This window comes from Rana temporaria, chromosome 3, assembly GCF_905171775.1.
Source record: "Rana temporaria chromosome 3, aRanTem1.1, whole genome shotgun sequence".
NCBI classification, from domain to species: Eukaryota; Metazoa; Chordata; class Amphibia; order Anura; family Ranidae; genus Rana; species Rana temporaria.
Genome location: NC_053491.1, coordinates 10,745,644 through 10,764,474, shown reverse-complemented (window position 1 = coordinate 10,764,474; position 18,831 = coordinate 10,745,644). Strand labels below are relative to the sequence as shown.

Genomic DNA, 18,831 nt, shown 5'->3' with positions numbered 1-18,831 from the left:
CCTAATAGTTTTTAACAGCAGCCCTGTCCACATAACCATATGTTCTATATCAGTAGTCTCCAAACTGTGGCCCAGGGGCCGGATCTGGCCCTTTGCCTGCCTTTATCGGGCCCTTGTGGCACTTTTCCACCAACTGATACCAATGATGGGGCACCATTCCCCCCTACTGACACCATCAATGGGGCACTACTTATTTTATTAAAACCAATGATGGGGCACTGATGCTGGGGCATTTTCTACACCCACTAGCCACAGTCCGGCCTGAAGGACAGTAAATTGTCCCTTTGCTTAAAATGTTTAGAGACCCCCTGTTCTATACGCTATGTAATGTATTTTACAGTTCAAGCTGAGAGGTCAGAAGAGCAAATGTCATGATTTTTATTGATTATGTGTCTTGTTTTACAGAGCATATCATGTTTCCAGCGGGAAGATCCTGGCTGTAAAGGTAAGATCGAATGTAGTGATCTCCATCTGATACAGCAGAAAAGTGTTACGTGCTACTTGCTGTGTGTGTCATTACCTAAGGTTGGAGAAAATGTTCGTACTGTCCTTAAAGCTCTTGGTGCATGATGACTTCATCCAATAGTCCCCCACCCCTACGTGTTTCGTCAGCGGGACACGTGACTTCCTCGGTGGGGAAGAACAACAGTGTCTGTCGCCTATTTAGCAATCGCCATAATTTATCAGTCTGGAAGGTTTAATTTCTGGTCTCTTGATGCGTGATGACATCATCCAATAGTCTCCACCCTTACGTGTTTCGTCATCGGGACACGCAATTTCCTCTGTGGGGAAGGAGGGACAGTGTCTGTCGCCTATTTAGCAACCATTAAGACTTCCTTTGGCATTGCAGCATAGAAAATGAAAGCATGCATCAATATCGCTTTTTATCCACTTTCTATTCATCATCCCCCCAAGTGATTTGGTGCCACTCTCTTTGTCGTAGGCTGCTTTGCATTTTGGAATCCCCATAATTTATCAGTCTGGAAGGTTCAATTCTGGTCTCTTGGTGCGTGATGACGTCTTCCAATAGTCTCCGCCCCTATGTGTTTCGTCAGCGGGACACGTGATTTCCTTGATGGGGGAAGGACAGTGTCTGACGCCTGTTTAGCAACCATTAAGACTTCCTTTGGCATTGCAGCATAGAAAATTAAAGCATGCATCAATATCACTATTGCTTTTTATCCACTTTCTATTCATCACCCCCCTAAGTGATTTGGTATCACGCTCTTTGTTATAGGTTGCTTTGCATTTTGAAATCACCATCATTTATCAGTCTGGGATGTTAATTTCTGGTCTCTTGGTGCATGATGATGTCATCCAGTAGTCTCCACCCTTGCGTGTTTCGTCAGCAGGGCATGTGACTTCCTCAGTGGGGAAGGAGGGACAGTGTCTGTCACCTATTTAGCAACCATTAAGACTTCTTTGCCATTGCAGCATAGAAAATAAAAGCATGCATCAATATCACTATTGCTTTTTATCCACTTTCTATTCATCACCCCCCCCCCAAGTGATTTGGTGCCATGCTCTTTGTTATAGGCTGCTTTGCATTTTGGAATCACCATAATTTATCAGTCTGGAAAGTTAATTCATGGTCCCTCAGTGGGGAAGGAGGGACAGTGTCTGTCGCCTATTTAGCAACCATTAAGACTTCCTTTGGCATTGCAGCATAGAAAATGAAAGCACGCATCAATATCACTATTGCTTTTTATCCACTTTCTTTTTTTTTTTTTTTTTTTTTTTTTTATTTGTGCGTGTACTCGAGAGAGGAGCCGGACTGCAGGAGTTGGGAGTAGGCAGGCCTCCCCCAGAGGCAATCTGCCATCTTTCTCCATGCCCCGGGTGGCAATGGCGGGTGTGTGAGGGGGTCCTCCCACACAGCCCGCCCTACCTGCTCCGCTTTGAAGCCCAACGGGGCAGAGGGACTCCCTATAAGGGAGTGAGAGGATTAGCCCGCTCAACCAGCCCCATTAGTCCTTCGCCTCTCTTTTAGAGACCGCGTGGTCAAAGTGCGTGTGTTAACCCAATTTAGAGTGCGTGTGTAGGTGTGGTGGTTTTTGTGGGAGGAGGGTGGGCGTACTAAGCACAGGCTTACCTTGCATAGCACACCCACCGGGAGCCGGGCTGAGACCACCAAACTCAATTCACATGAAGCCAAGACCGGGATCCGAACCTCTAGCTGCAGAGGTGAATGGCTTGTCAGCACAGTGCCAATCACGTTGAGCCACCCCAGCTCCCTTATCCACTTTCTTTTCATCATCCCCTGCTTTGTTTTTTTGGAATCCCCATAATTTATCAGTCTGGAAGGTTCATTTCTGGTCTCTTGGTGCGTGATGACGTCTTCCAATAGTCTCCGCCCCTATGTGTTTCGTCAGCGGGACACGTGATTTCCTCTATGGGGAAGAAGGTCAGTGCCTGTCGCCTTTTTACCAACCATGAAGACTTCCTTTGGCATTGCAGCATAGAAAATGAAAGCGTGCATTAATATCACTATTGCTTTTTATCCACTTTCTATTCATCATCCCCCCCAAGTGATTTGGTGCCACTCTCTTTGTCGTAGGCTGTTTTGCATTTTGGAATACCCATAATTTATCAGTCTGGAAGGTTCATTTCTGGTCTCTTGGTGCGTGATGACGTCTTCCAATAGCCTCCGCCCCTATGTGTTTCGTCAGCCGAAACACGTGATTTCCTCGATGGGGAAGGAGGACAGTGTCTGTCTCCTTTTTAGCAACCATGAAGACTTCCTTTGGCATAGAAAATGAAAGCATGCATCAATATCACTATTGCTTTTTATCCACTTTCTATTCATCATCCCCCCAAGTGATTTGGTGCCACTCTCTTTTAGTCTCCGCCCCTGTGTGTTTCGTCAGCTGGACACGTGATTTCCTCTATGGGGAAGAAGGACAGCGCCTGTCGCCTTTTTAGCAACCATGAAGACTTCCTTTGGCATTGCGGCATAGAAAATGAAAGCATGCATCAATATCACTATTGCTTTTTATCCACTTTCTATTCATCATACCCCCCCCCCCCCCCAAGTGATTTGGTGCCACGCTCTTCGTTGTAGGCTGCTTTGCATTTTGGAATCGCCATAATTTATCAGTCTGAAAGGTTAATTTCCAGCACAGGAGAATGTATAGCGTGGCTTTATATAGTGCACTGTCTGCATTTCTCACCTGTTCAGATCAGCTCAGATCTACTCGCTAACTATAGACACTTTTAGCCTTCGCTAGCAATTTTCCTGGATCATCTCAAGAGTGTAACATCCTCTTTTGTATTCCATATACCCCTCCGGCGTGTGAGAAATGGGGAGATAACCCTTTTCCACGTGGACATGTAATCCCATCTTATGCCCCGCAGTGGTTTACTTACTGTAGCAGACAATTATGTCTCTAGTGATTAAGTGAATTAAAACTGAACATCAGCCTAATTTGACCTGTGAAGTCGGCTCCGTCGCTCAGTTATTTTCCTCCAGCGCAGTTTGTGTAGAAGGTCCGCTCTGACAGCCTGTGATAGATTGCTTTATTTACAACCCTAGATTTAAAAGGCCGACCCCCCCCCTAATTTACACAGCGCTGTGTAAGTATATTAATCTCCAGGAATCCCACATTGGTTCTAGATTGACTTCTGTTGCGATTCTAGAGACGTTTACGTGACATCACACATTGTCTTAGAAGCGAGAGATTAAATGGCGCTAATGGGGCTAGCGGCACCAGTCCAAAAAAAAAAAAAGTCCAACTTGAGAAAATAGTCCCCTAATGCTATCCACAGGCTTACTTAGTGCCGGTTCACACAGGGGCGGCTTCAAAGTCGCCCGACTCTGGCGCCACGCCCCGCACAGCGCGGCTTGCAAAGCGACTTCTTTAACTGCTTCCCGACCGACGCACGCCGATATATGTCGGCAGAATGGCACAGGCAAGCAAATGGGGCTTACCTGTACGTTCCTTTTAAAGAGAAGTGTATTTTACGTAGTACGTGAATATGACTAGGCGTAGGTTACGTTCACGTCGTAGGCAGTGATTCGACGTATCTTAGGCAGTTGTTCCGACGTGATTCTGAGCATGCGCACTGGGATACGTCCACGGGACGGCGCATGCCCAGTAATTTTAAGAACTTGTATGGCACTCGGCCCATCATTTGCATGGGGTCACGCCTCATTAGCATGGCTCATGCCCACTTCCACCTACGGTGGCTTACGCCGGGGGAACCAAGCGCAGTTTGGGAGGCAAGTGCTTTGTAAATTCGGTGCTTGCCTCTCTGCGCTACAACGGCGTAGCGTATATTAGGCCCCTTTCACATTGAGGCGTTTTTCATGCGGTACAGCGCTAAAAATTGCGCTGCTATACCGCATGAAAAATCATGCCCTGTAGTGTTGAATGTGAAAGCCTGAAGGCTTTCACACTGAAGCTGTGCGCTAGCAGGAGCGCTCCAAAAGTCCTGCTAGCCGCATCTTTACTGCGGTATAGGAGCGGTGTGTTCACCGCTCCTATACCGCACCTTCCCATTGAAATCAATGGGGAACCGTGGTAATACCGCCCGCAACGCGGGCGGTATTAACCCTTTTTTGGACGCTAGCGGGGGTTAAAACCCACCGCTAGCGCCCGAATATTGCGGTAAATACGACGGTATAGCGGCGCTACAAATAGCGTGGCTATACCGTCACCACGGCTCCACGCCTCAATGTGAAAGAGGTCTTAGATACGCTACGCCGGCATAAATATGCGCCAATGTATGTGAATCCGGGCCATAGTCTGTATGAGAAAGTTCTACTCTTGGGTTTATGTCCAGGTTTTCGGACGCTAGCGGGGGTTAAAACCTCACCGCTAGCGCCCGAATATCGCGGTAAATACGACAGTATAGCGGCGCTACAAATAGCGCAGCTATACCGTCACCGCGGCTCCAGGCCTCAATGTGAAAGAGGTCTTAGATACGCTACGCCGGGCCATAGTCTGTATGAGAAAGTTCTGCTCTTGGGTTTAGGTCCAGGTTTTCGGACGCTAGCGGGGGTTAAAACCTCACCGCTAGCGCCCGAATATCGCGGTAAATACGACGGTATAGCGGCGCTACAAATAGCGCAGCTATACCGTCACCGCGGCTCCACGCCTCAATGTGAAAGAGGTCTTAGATACGCTACGCCGGCATAAATGTGCGCCAATGTATGTGAATCCGGGCTATAGTCTGTATGAGAAAGTTCTGCTCTTGGGTTCAGGTCCAGATTTGCAATCAGCACCGTTCCTGAACACGCATCCTCTGACTGTTCTTCTATTACAGCCCCCTATGAAATAACACAGTCAGGCTATTTCCTATGGGAGCGAGCCCTCCTCCCCTCCCCCCTACTTACACAGCAGTTTGACCTGTCCCCGGGGTACCTTCCTCCCTCGGCTGCACCTGACACGGGTTAAATGCCTCTCACACTTTAATTGAGTAAAATTGCTATGATGTAGCGGCAAATTATATATTTTTTTTTTCCCCCAAGTTTTTTTCCGCGCTGAAAAATGTAAGTGAGTGGAGTTGGCAAATGACTATTGATTTGGGGAAGTGTGTTTTAAATTTCTCTTGGCAGTTCTATATTACAGTTACAAGCTGGATTAGTCGGAGCGTTTATAAATAACCCTAAAGCAAGCTTGTGATTGAAACAGGTTGCGTCTTTATTCTATTCCTTTTCTCTTTTTTTTTTTTTTTCTGACGCTCGCCGTTCTCAAATTTAATTTACGCCTTTTGCATATCCTTGTCTATATTCCTCCCCCCCGCCCTTTTGCTACATATAAATCTTAATTTATATGTCTGTTCTGACGGCTGCACAGATATACGAGTGCATTGTGTAAGACGCACGTCAAGACACCGCGTGTGTTTTCTTCCCTGTCAGTGCCAGAGGGGGAACTTTGGCGCACAGCGAGGAGTAACGGGGGTCTGCGCTGAAAAAAAGGCTGCATTACGCTCCTTCAAGAAGTGTGGGTGCCGATCGAAATGGGGGGGGGCGGCGGCTCGGGGGTTATACAAGAAAGGACTTTGCTTGCTTTGGAAACCGCAACTTGGCATTGCATGTTATAATTGAGCTTATGATCTACCAAAACCCCCAGATCCTTCTCCACTACAGATCCCCCTCCACTACGGATCCCCCCCTAGATCATTCTCAACTACGGATCCCCCCAGATCCTTCTCCACTACGGATCCCCCCAGATCCTTCTCCACTACGGATCACCCCAGATCCTTCTCCACTACGGATCCCCCCCAGATCCTTCTCAACTATGGATCCCCCCCAGATCCTTCTCCACTACGGATCCCCCCAGATCCTTCTCCACTACGGATCCCCCCCAGATCCTTCTCCACTACGGATCCCCCCCAGATCCTTCTCCACTACGGATCCCCCCCAGATCCTTCTCCACTATGTATCCCCCAGATCCTTCTCCACTATGTATCCCCCAGATCCTTCTCCACTATGTATCCCCCCAGATCCTTCTCCACTACGGATCCCCCAGATCCTTCTCAACTATGGATCCCCCCCCCAGATTCTTCTCCACTATGAATCCCCCCCCCCAGATCCTTCTCCACTACGGATCCCCCCCCCAGATCCTTCACTACGGACCCCCCCCCCAGATCGTTCTCCACTACGGATCCCCCCCAGATCGTTCTCCACTACGGATCCCCCCCAGATCGTTCTCCACTACGGATCCCCCCCAGATCGTTCTCCACTACGGATCCCCCCCAGATCGTTCTCCACCACGGATCCCCCCCAGAACGTTCTCCACTATGGATCCCCCCCAGATCGTTCTCCACTATGGATCCCCCCCAGATCGTTCTCCACTATGGATCCCCCCCAGATCGTTCTCCACTACGGATCCCCCCCAGATCGTTCTCCACTACGGATCCCCCCCAGATCGTTCTCCACTACGGATCCCCCCCAGATCGTTCTCCACTACGGATCCCCCCCAGATCCCTCTCCACTACGGATCCCCCCAGATCCTTCTCCACTACGGATCCCCCCCAGGATCCGTCTCTGTGGTGCTCTTGATGCTCTGACTCCAGCCTCAGTCCACTCCTTGTGAAAGTCCCCAACACTCTTGAATGGTCTTTTCCTGACAATCCTCTCCAGACTGCGCTCATCCCTGCTGCTTGTGCACCTTTTTCTTCCACACCTTTCCCTTCCACATAACGTTCTATTAATGTGCTTTGATACAGCACTTTGGGAACATCCAACTTCTTTTGCAATTACCTTTTGAGGCTTTCCTTCGTTATGGAGGTGTCAATGATGGTTTTCTGCACAACTGTCAGGTCAGCAGTCTTTCCCATGATTGTGATTCCTACTGAACCAGACTGAGAAACCATTTAAAGTCTCAGGAACCCTTTGCGGGTGTTATGGTTTAATTAGCTGATTAGAGTGGGACACTTTGAGCCGAGAATATTCCACCTTTTCACAATATTCTCATTTTATGAGATTGTGGATTTGGGGTTTTTATGAGCTGTAAGCCATAATCATCACAATGATGACAAATCACAGCTTGAACTATCTCGCTTTGCATGTAATGAGTCTCTCTCATATATTAGTTTCACCTTTTTAAGTTGCATTAGTGAAGTAAATTAACTTTTGCACGATATTCAACTTTTTTTTATTTTTACCTGTAGTTGCCCACAGGCTTGTAAATTGGAGACATCCTGTAAGGACGTTATTCCACTGCATAGCTTGGCTTCATCTGCAAGCACTGAAGTGTTACTTTTAATCCCAGACCCAATATCATTTATAAATATATTAAAAAGTAATGCCACGTACTCATGATCTGGCTTTTTTTTTTTTTTTTTTTAAAACGATTTTTATTAGATTTTCAACAAACCTACAATAACAAAATATGTCAAGACTGGATGCAACCAGTAACATAAGTAGAAGGGTGTATTAGCAGGAACAAACAAACTTCCACCGTTGCAAACGGGAAGCAATGCTCTAAAGTAATACAATTATCCAATCAGAATGTATCCGTGTGTAGAGACATTGAGAGGGAAAAGGCAGTGTCATGACAGTAGAAGGAGGCTACGAGTTGCAGGCAACAGTGCCCAAACGGCTGAACTTGTTGTGATCCTGCCACTGATCTTTCCGTATTCCGCCCATCCCGTTGGAGGCCCACTGTGGGAGGGGGAGAGGACGAGAAAAAAAAAAAAAGGGGGGAGGGGGTGAAGAGAAGAGGGGCCTGCGGCGGAGTAGAGGTGTGATCGTAAGATAGACAACCTTGTCAGAGACCAACTAGGCAATCAGTGGTGTACGTCAGTTGGAGCAGCGGGATCTGTAGGGACCAGTGAGTCTCTGTAGTGAATCCAACAGGTCCAAGTGTCCGTAAACTTAGCATGTGTATCATTGGCACGATGTATGAGTCGTTCCATTTCCTCGAGTTTCCTCACCCTAAGGTGCCAATCTGACACGGTGGGGGGTGTAATAGATTTCCACCTCAAAGGGATACATTGGGTGGCTGCGTTGACGAGGTGAAGAGTGAGCGATTTACGGTAACAGGATTTTGGTAAGGTCGTGTGGTGTAGCAAGAATTGCGCTGGGGTGAAGTCTAAGGGATATGAGGTAATCTTGGCAATGAGGCTGTGCACTTCCTTCCAAAACGGTTGTAGCACGGGGCATTCCCACCAAATGTGGAGAAGCGAGCCCGTAGCCGAGCCACACCTCCAGCATTCACATGATCTGGCTTTTGCCCGGCCAAATCACACCGGAATTCCATCGGAAAAATATAGAACATGTTCTATATCTAAAGTCCCTATGGAATTCATCGGAATTTCCGTTGAAAAAAACTCTGGGGCTACACACGATCAGAAAGTCCAATCGTGTGTACACGATGCATAAGGGTCAGAATACTGAACCTTGGGGTACACCACTAACCTTATAGCATTCAGAGTAAGAATCAATAACCACTACTCTCTGAATTCTATCTTTTATCCATTTACAAACTGATCTTTCCAAGCCTGTAATGTTCTCAGGGCACAGGACATGAGGTCTTTTAGACCCCTTTCACACTGAAGCGTATTGCAGGTGCTATAGCGTTAAAAAGAGCGCCTGCAATCCGCCCTCAAACACCTGCTCCATTGTCTCCAGTGTGAAAGCCCGAGGGGCTTTCACACAATGCTACCCGCATCTTTGGAGAGGTGAAGGAGCTGTGTTTTTACCGCTCCTCCACCGCTGCTGCCCATTGAAATCAATGGGACAGCACGGCTATAGCAGCTTCAGCAGCGCATTGAAAAATAGCGGCGTTTTACCGCCAACGCTATGGGCGGCTCAGTGTAGGACTTGTATTGTGGTCACAAAGTGGTTTGATCAGTTGGCAAACCCTCCAACAAAACATGACCTATCCCATAAGGGATAAAATAACACTCCTCCTGAGCATTTCCGTGAACTCTCGTGAAAAGTTTGGTCCATTCTGCCAAAGTGGTCACTGGTGACACTTTTTGGGAGAAATTCCTAAAATTCAGCTTCCTTTAGTTCCTCATTGAAGTCACTCTTTCTGCTGGGTTGAGCTGGAATGGGTTGTTCTGTTCAGCTATTTTTTGTTTTCCCTCTGTGACAAACCCATCCCACTGCTGCCACCAGTTGTGACAAACCCTCTGTTCTCAGAACTAGGTTCAGCCCAGGTTCACACTGGGTACGATTTGCTTCGATTTGAGATGCGATTTCACTTGTGAAATCGCATCTCAAATCGGCGGCATTTGTCGGCAATGACACTGTCCTAATCGGTGCGACGCCGCATCTGCGGCGCTGCACCGATTTCAAAAAGTAGTTCCTGTACTACTTTTTGCGATTTAGGGCCGCGATTTACATAGACATCTGTGCAGAAACCTGAAACGGCCGAAATCGGGACTGCCAGCGGGAGTGAAATCGTGCGAGTTCAGCTGAACTCGCACGGCTTCACTCCCGCAGCCCAGTGTGAACCAGGGCTCACCGTCAATGCTTCCTCTGTCCGGTACCACACGATCCAAGATCTTTAACCCCACCCAGTCACCAGACAACACCAGTGTAGACTACTTTATTCAAGCACATGTTACACAGATCTCTCACTTCATAACACTTCCCACCACCCTTGGAAAACAGGGCGAGTTAAACTGTCCAATCACAATAGACACACAGGTCAGGTGTGTTCAAACTTCAGCCACAATAGAATACAGTCACACCCCAAACCATCACAGCAAAGAGTACACAACAGCATGAGACAACACACAATTTATTTATTTATATATATATATATATATATATATATATATATATACAAGATTGAGTCTGACTAGCACACAGACACAGATTTTCCAGAGCTCTCCGGGGAAAGCTGAGTTCCACAAACCCCCCACCCAACGTGACCCCTGTCGCGCATCCCTCCTTTCCGCAGGAGACTAACGTAGGAGGAGACCCCAGACGTGTTGACTCTGAAGTTAGTCAGTTCCAGTCCCCCCAATGCCAGTATCCACACAGTACCCCAAATAAATTGTCCCAAACAGAGCATTACTTACCCAGCCAACCTCTGCCTCTCTCAGAGAACATACCCGCCACTGGGGAGGCTTGTACTGGCCCTTCTCCCTCAAGTCCTTTTAGCCACTGGAGAGAAGACAGGGTGACTATGCTCACTCCGTCGGGCTGTTGGGGATCTGGGCCGAGCGGCACAGGCTCTGTGAAATCCGCCTGCCGAATACAGCATATGCTCAGCCGGGCAAGCTCTGGAACTGCACATGCGCAGTTCCAAGCCGAACCGATCTCGGCTATTTTTACTGGGACATTCCCGCAACTACGGACATTTACGGACGGGGGTAAAAAGTGCCCGTTTTTACTGACTGTCCGTAAAAATACGGACGGTTGGCAACACTACAATGTTGAGTCTGACTAGCACAGATCATAGTGGGGTTCTCATTTACCCTTTGCGCCTATTAGGCCCCATACACACGACCGAACATGTCTGCTGAAACTGGTCCGCAGACCAGTTTCAGCGGACATGTTCGGTCGTCTGTACGTCCGACGGCGCGGCCACGTCACCCGCGTATCGTGTCCGCGTGGATTTCTGTCTGATGGTGTGTACAACCATCAGACAGAAATCTCAGAGCAGACATGTCCGCTGAAAATGGCGGACCGTTTTCATCGGACAGTCCGTCCGTGTGTACGAGGCCTTAGAGACACAGGGTGATCGACACACAAGAGGGGTCAAGGAAGCTGGAACAGGAGCCTGCAGAGCTCTCCAGGGCAAGCTGAGCCGCACAAACCCCCCCCCCCACCCGAAGTCACTCCTGTCACACCTTCAGTTTATGTAAATCGGCCCAGTTGTCTTCATACACCTTCTGGCCATTCCAGCAGCAACATTATCCATTACAAATCAAGCACTGGAGTCTCCTATTGCTACCTTTTTCTGTAAAGTAAATAGAGAATGAACACTAAGGAGCAGGGATTAGCGCTATAACCAGTAGGTATCGGTAACATAGGTTAAAAAAAAAAAACATGTTGCGAAAGGCAATCTAATTGATCTAGAAGAAGGCAAAACAGAACCCTGGTGGCACATCCATTAGATCAATCCACCTGCTGATTAATTATACAAATTGTAGATGTAATTTCTAGTAAGTATCTCTACTATGTTAGGCTGTTTAATCTATTGGTAAGCCTCTTATAATTGACTTTAACCACTTAAGACCCGGACCTTTAGGCAGCTAAAAGACCCGGACAGTTTTTGCGATTCGGCACTGCGTCGCTTTAACTGACAATTGCGCAGTCGTGCGACGTGGCTCCCAAACAAAATCTGCGTTCTTTTTTTTCCCCACAAATAGAGCTTTCTTTTGGTGGTATTTGATCACCTCTGCGGTTTTTATTTTTTGCACGCTAAACAAAAATAGAGCGACAATTTTGAAAAAAATGCAATATTTTTTACTTTTTGCTATAATAAATATCCCCCAAAAATATATAAAAAAAAAACAATTTGTTTCCTCAGTTTAGGCCGATACGTATTCTTCTACATATTTTTTGTAAAAATGAATTTCTATAAGCGTTTGGTTTGCGCAAAAGTTATAGCGTCTACAAAATAGGGGATAGTTTTATGGCATTTTTATTATTTTTTTTTTTTTTTTACTAGTAATGGCGGCGATCAGCGATTTTTTTTCGGTACTATGACATTAATGCGGACACTTTCGGACACTTTTGACAAATTTTTGGGACCATTGGCATTTTTATAGCGATCAGTGCTATAAAAATGCATTGATTACTATAAAAATGCCACTGGCAGGGAAGGGGTTAACACTAAGGGGCGGGGAAGGGGTTAAGTATGTTCCCTGGGTGTGTTCTAACTGTAGGGGGGGGTGGGACTCACTAGGGGAAATGACTGATCGCTGTTCATACATTGTATGAACAGACGGTCAGGCATTTCTCTTAGGCCTCATACACACGACCGAACATGTCTGCTGAAACTGGTCCACTGACCAGTTTCAGCAGACATGTTTGGTCGTCTGTACGGCCGACTGGACAAATGTCCGGCGGATCGGACAGGTTTCCAGCGGACAAATGTTTCTTAGCATGCTAAGAAACATGTCCGCTGGAACCATGTCTGTCGGACATGTTCGGTCGTCTGTACAGACTCACCGGACATGTCTGATCGGCCGCCATCCCTCGCATGCGTCGAAGTGATTTGACGCATGCGTGGAAGCATTGACCTTCCAGGGTCGCGCACGTCGCCGCGTCATCGTCGTGGCGACGGCGCGGCCACGTCACCGCGCTGTCTGTCCGCGCGGATTTCTGTCTGATGGTGTGTTTTTCTGCTCTTTACCGCCACCCTTTGGGCAACTTCTGCTATTGTTGTCTGATCTTTACCATTGGTTTTGAGCATGTGTGTTTGTACTTTGGACTTTAGTCGGATGGACTTGTGTAGCCGACGTAGGACATTTGTTGCCGGAAAGTTTGTCTGTTTTCACAGCGAACATTTGTCCGATGAAAAAAAACTAAAAAGTTTGTCCGATGGAGCGTACACACGGTCGGATTGTCCGATAAAACAGGTCCGTCGGACATTTGTTGTCAAAAAGTCAGATTGTGTGTATGGGCCTTAACCACTTCCATACCGGGCACTTACGCACCTTCCTGCCCAAGCCAATTTTCAGCTTTCAGCTGAATGACAATTGCGCGGTCATGCTACACTGTACCCAAACAATTTTTTTATTATGTTGTTCCCACAAATAGAGCTTTCTTTTGGTGGTATTTGATCACCTCTGCCATTTTTTTTTTTTGCGCAACAACTAAAAAAAAGACCGAAAATGTAGAAAAAAAAAAAATATATATATTTTTTTCTGTTCATTTTTTTTGTAAATAAGTAAGTTTTCTTCTTCAATTACGGGCACTGATATGGTGGCACTGATGGGCGCCGATGAGATGGCACTCATAGGCGGGACTGATGGGCACTCATAGGCGGCACTGATGGTCACTCATGGGTGGCACAGATGGGTGGGCACTGGGCATGGCTGGGCACTGAGGGGTGGCACTGATGGACACTGAGGGGTGGCACTGATGGCTTTGCTGGGCATCACTTTTTTATCCCATATTGTGCCAGTCAATGCCCATGTTGCCAGTCAGTGCCCATTTGTGGGCACTGATTGGCATCTATTCTCATTTTTTTTAATTTTTTTTCTTTTTTTGCCCCCTTCCCTGGTGGTCCAGTGTGGGCATCCGAGGGGGCATCAGCGCGAACACCCCCTGTCAGGAGAGCCGCTGAGCGGCTCTCCTCTACTTGCGTCTGTCAGACGCAAGTGAGGAAGAGCCGATCAACGGCTCTTCCTGTTTACGTTGTGATCAGCTGTGATTGGACACTCCGCCGGAGGCTCTTTACTGAGATCGGAGACGCAGGGTGTCAGACTGACACCCCGCATCACCGATCGCCGTGCTGCGTGGCCCCACAGGCGAGCGCTGGCATGTTATCTGGCTGGACGTCAATAGACGTCCAGTCAGGATAACACAACCACTTCCCAGACGTCATTATACTATTGACCGGGCGGGAAGTGGTTAAAGAGGAGGTCTGGGAAAAAATGAATAAAAGCCAGCAGCTATACATACTGCAGCTGCTGGCTTTTAATAAATGGACACTTACCTGTCCTGCTGTCCCTCGATGTCGGCAGTAGGGTTTCCGGCGTGAAGCCAAAAGGCAGTGTAGCCTTTTGGCTTCTTGCTGGGAACCCTACTGCGTATGCGCGAGGCCCCGCTCCTCTCTCCTATTAGCCCGGCGGCCACTGGATGAGGAGGAGGGAGCCCCGCAGTGACGTCACTGCCGCGGCCGGACTCCCCGGGGATACCAAAGATAGGTATCCTGTCCCCTCTTCCACCGTGAAAGGTGCCAATTGTGGCACCGGAGGGGGGGAGGAATCTGATGAGCGGAATTCCACTTTAGGGTGGAGCTCCGCTTTAATATTCATCTTCTGTATTCTGCAAAAAAAAACTGGTTGATCCTGCTGCTCTCTGTTTTCCCCTTCTGTTCATGTCCCCAATTCATCTAGATATTCTGCTGATCACTGTTGGCAGCTCTACACATGCTCAGTTTGCAGTGAGTTTCTATGCTGAGCATTTCCTCCCTATCAAATCTGAGCAGCCCATGTGACTATATGTGGGCGTACACATAGTAGTAAATGACACGCCCCCTCCTCCTCCATGCCCACAAACCAGCTAAATACAATGGGGGGTTTGATATTACGTGTAGATTGATGGAGAGTTCACCTCCCTCTAATTCTAATGCCTCGTACACACAACCTTTTTTCTCGGCAGGAAAAAAAAAGTTTTTCCCGACGTGATTCCTCTCCAGCCTGACTTGCATACACACGTTCATGAAAAAAAAAAACGTCCGACCAAAGCGCAGTTACGTATAACGCGTACGACAGGACTATAAAGGGGAAGTTCCTTTGGGCTGCATACTTGATTCTGAGCATGCACGTTTCCCCCCCCCCCCTTGGAAAAGCATACACACAACTGTTTTTCGCGACGAGAAAAAGACTGACGGGAAACACGACGAGAAAAAAGAGAGCTGGTTTAAAAAAAAATTGCGGTCAGTTTTTTTATCGAGAAGCATAAACACGACCGGTTTTCACGACCAATATAAAAAAAATTGCAGTTTTCTCGTTGTGAAAACCGGTTGTGTGTACAAGGCATTAGACACAGGCTGGAGGTACGTGACACAGCCTGTGACTGGCAGAAATCTGCCCAATATTGGCAAAAAATAATAAAGATCTGATTTTAAATTCCGTATATACTCGAGTATAAGCCGACCTGAATATAAGCCGAGTCACCTTATTTTACCACAGAAAACGTATTGACTCGAGTATAAGCCTAGGGTGTCCATGTCCATGCCTCACTGTGTCCATGCCTCACTGTGTCCATGCCTCACTGTGCCCATGCCTCACTGTGTCCATGCCTCACTGTGTCCATGTCTCACTGTGCCCATGCCTCACTGTGTCCATGTCTCACTGTGCCCATGCCTCACTGTGTCCATGACTAGACTTACGTTTAACATGGGATTATATAGAAGGGGTGCCCGGCTTTGAAAAATCGGTGCTCCCCGGTCGTAGATTCCCCAGACAGCAACCTCTGCACACTTGTAGAGGAGAACTGGGGCTACATGTGTGCCAAGTTTCAGGTCCAGGGGACCTACGGCCAGCCGGTACCGGGGTCTCCAAATTTACCGGAGAAATTACCGTTTAACATGGGAGTCTTATGGAAGGGGTGCCCGATTTTGAAAAATTGGTGCTCCCTGGCCGTAGGTCCCCCGGATGACAACAACCTTTGCACACTTGTAGAGGAAGAGTAGGGTTATATGTGTGCCAAGTTTGGGGTCCAGGGGACCTACGGCCGGCCGGTACCGGGTCCCCAAAGTCCGGGAGATCATGCGCAAAAAGGTGAAAAAAAATTTGTGCTGAAAATGCCCCCCTCGGCTTATACACCATAAGCCGAGGGGGGCATTTTCAGCACAAAAAAATTTGCTGAAAAACTCGGCTTATACTCGAGTATATACGGTATATGTTTGTATGACAATTTAAAACTGTTTATTAATATGAATTATTTAATTTTACTCTGTATTCCAAAGGCTGTTATATGCTATAGTCCGGCCCCCCTAAAATCTGAAGGACGGTAAACTGGCCCTTTATTTAGAAAGTTTGGAGACCCTTGTCTTAGAAATATAAAAATAAAACTTTAATGACCTAACTAACCTTTATAATGAGATCGAGAGATGCCTTAAAACCCTGAGTTCAACGTGAGGACCTCGAAATTTTATATTTTGTTTTTGATGTGTACAAAACTGTTTACATTTTCTTTTTCCGTATCGAAAAACTTTAATAAAATTAGATTGAACAAAAAGATGGGGCCAATATTTTTTCACCAAAAGTTGCATTGGAGTTCCTGTTCTTTTCAGTATATGTACCATGGGCGTCCGCTCAATTTTTTTCAGGGGAGGGGGGGGGCTTTGGCAGCGGCGATACACAGTCGCATTTAACCCTTTCTTCAAACACTAGCGGGGGTTAAAAGCACCCGCTAGCGGCCAAATAGTGCACCTAAAACTATGGTAAAGCGACGCTTTTTATCGGCGCTTTACCGATAACGCAGCCAGCTGGCAATGTGAAATAGCTCTTGAGATAATTCAGCTTCACTCCATGCCCATATAAATAAAGCCTAGAGAATGTACAGACGCCCCTTCAGCACATGTGGACCCTCCTTCAGAACAGATGGACCCCCCCTTCAGCACAGACCTCCCCATTCAGCACAGACCCCTCTATTCAGCACAAATGGACCCCCCCTTCAGCACAGACCCTCCCATTCCGCACAGACCCCTCCAATTCAGCACAGACCCCCTTCAGCACAGATGAACCCCCTTTAAGCACAAACCCACCCTTCAGCACAGACGGACCCCCTTCCCCCATCCCATTCAGTACCTCAGATCAGCACAGCACAGGCACAGCAGGTGTCCTCCCCCTGTGTACACAAACACTGGAGGGGGAGGCAGCTTCACTCTGCTCTCTGTGCCTGAGTGACATCCGTCCCGGGACTGCTCAGAAAGCTTGCAGCCACGAGAGAAGGGGATGGTTGGTCACTCCGCACCAAACCACCCCTCCCCCCCTTACAATGCCACGGCCATCAGCTCGCCTCCCTCTCCCTGTTCTAACCTGCCTGCCACCGCTGCGCTGTCACTGCTTCAGTTGCGGAGGGGTGTTTTCACTCTTCAACACCTTCTCGATTCAAGGGGGGGCAATTGCCCCCCCCCTTGCCCTATGGAGCGGATGCCCATGATATGTACATGTATATATGGGTATATATAGTGATTGGCATTACATCTCTTGTAGGTTCTGGGGTATGTTCTATTACATGTACAGGGTGGCTGTCCATACCATTTTATTGCCTTCACTGTGATGTTTAAAAAAAAAAGAAAATCCTCGCCCCCTCTTGGTTTCAATCTCCTTGTACCGTACTTATTGAGACTTTGATATAGAGGCTGTTGGTTGATTCTCATCAGCAAGCAGAGAAGAGCACACTTGTAGCAGTGTGACAGCACAGGCCTTGGCTTGTTGGAGGGCTTATAATGGAGTATACCGCTGCTATCCGTGGCAAGCCAAACACACACAGTATCAATCAGTGACAAGTGTTTTGTGTCTGTTCTCCATAGGTCATCCCGTTAGACATTACTGTGGAGCTGCAGAGACAGATTATGTCAGAGCTGGAGATTCTGTACAAGGTGCGTGAGCTTGGCGACGGCCACGTTGGGAGTTGTCACAAACGGCGCTCTGTTTTCTGACAGCACCACTCTCCTTTTTGTTTTTGCAGTGCGATTCCCCGTACATAATCGGGTTTTACGGAGCGTTTTTTGCAGAGAATCGTATTTCTATCTGTACGGAGTTTATGGATGGTGAGTTTAATCAGCTAAGTATTCACACTGTTGGGATTCTTTTAGTAAGCGCCATGAAGTACAGTAATCTATGACAAGCAAGTAGTAATTTAAGATTATCTCTGATTGCTTTGTGTAGTTTACTGCTTTTATCACACGACTGCTGCACTTTGGGCCACCTGTAGATACCTCTAGCTCATTAGGTGGAGATATATGCCCCCCAAAGCAACATTAATGCTAGGCCCACACCTTTACGTGTTGGAAATCTGTGCAAGATTGTGCGCTTTACCAATAGGCACAGAAACGCAACCAAATTGGTAGTTGTAACGGTCAGGGGTTAACGCCGTTATTCCATTCCACCAACCCAAGACACCTTTCGACAATCCAGCAGACAGGACCCATTGGATTTTCCCCAGAATAACGAGACACAGCTCTGTTCTCTGGTTCCAAACAGAATTACTTTTTTGGTAAAATCATGTTTCTTATATACAGTTAGAAAGCATGCTGCAGGAATCAAAGGGACAATGACACACTCCACCCACAACATCACACAATGGATGCTAACGAGTCCCCCTCAATCCACATCTTAGACAGACTTTCTGACTCCGCGATTAAGCTATTCTAACCTGCTACACAATACACATTCCTTTAGTGAACATAAGTCAGACGTCTGACCTTTAGAGTGTGTTGTCACAACACATATTAGCATCAATAGAACTTTCACACAATACAGGGTTAGTTAGCATAGCGCCATGAAATATCTTAGGAGCCAGGCTTAATTAACACAATAGACAATAGAATGCAATCACAGCAAGCTTTCATCACTACAGCCAGGTAGCTGGAGGTGATTAACATCAATTAACATCTCAACAGTCTATGTTCCACATTGAAGGAGACACTCTATTGACCTGTTGGGTTCAGAATGAACAACTTGTAATATTTCAAGATATCCTGCAATACATGAATTATCATTACTGTCCCATCT

At 47.3% G+C, this 18,831-nt stretch overlaps 1 protein-coding gene across 1 annotated transcript in view; it reads left to right on the top strand.

The window, feature by feature from the left end:
- MAP2K5 (mitogen-activated protein kinase kinase 5) overlaps positions 1-18,831 on the top strand; it is a 247,457-nt gene that overhangs the window by 127,053 nt on the left and 101,573 nt on the right. The window contains exons 9-11 of the mRNA XM_040342241.1: positions 406-445; positions 17,628-17,696; positions 17,786-17,867. Coding sequence (XP_040198175.1) covers positions 406-445; positions 17,628-17,696; positions 17,786-17,867 — 191 coding nt within the window. The remainder of the gene's footprint in view (positions 1-405; positions 446-17,627; positions 17,697-17,785; positions 17,868-18,831) is intronic.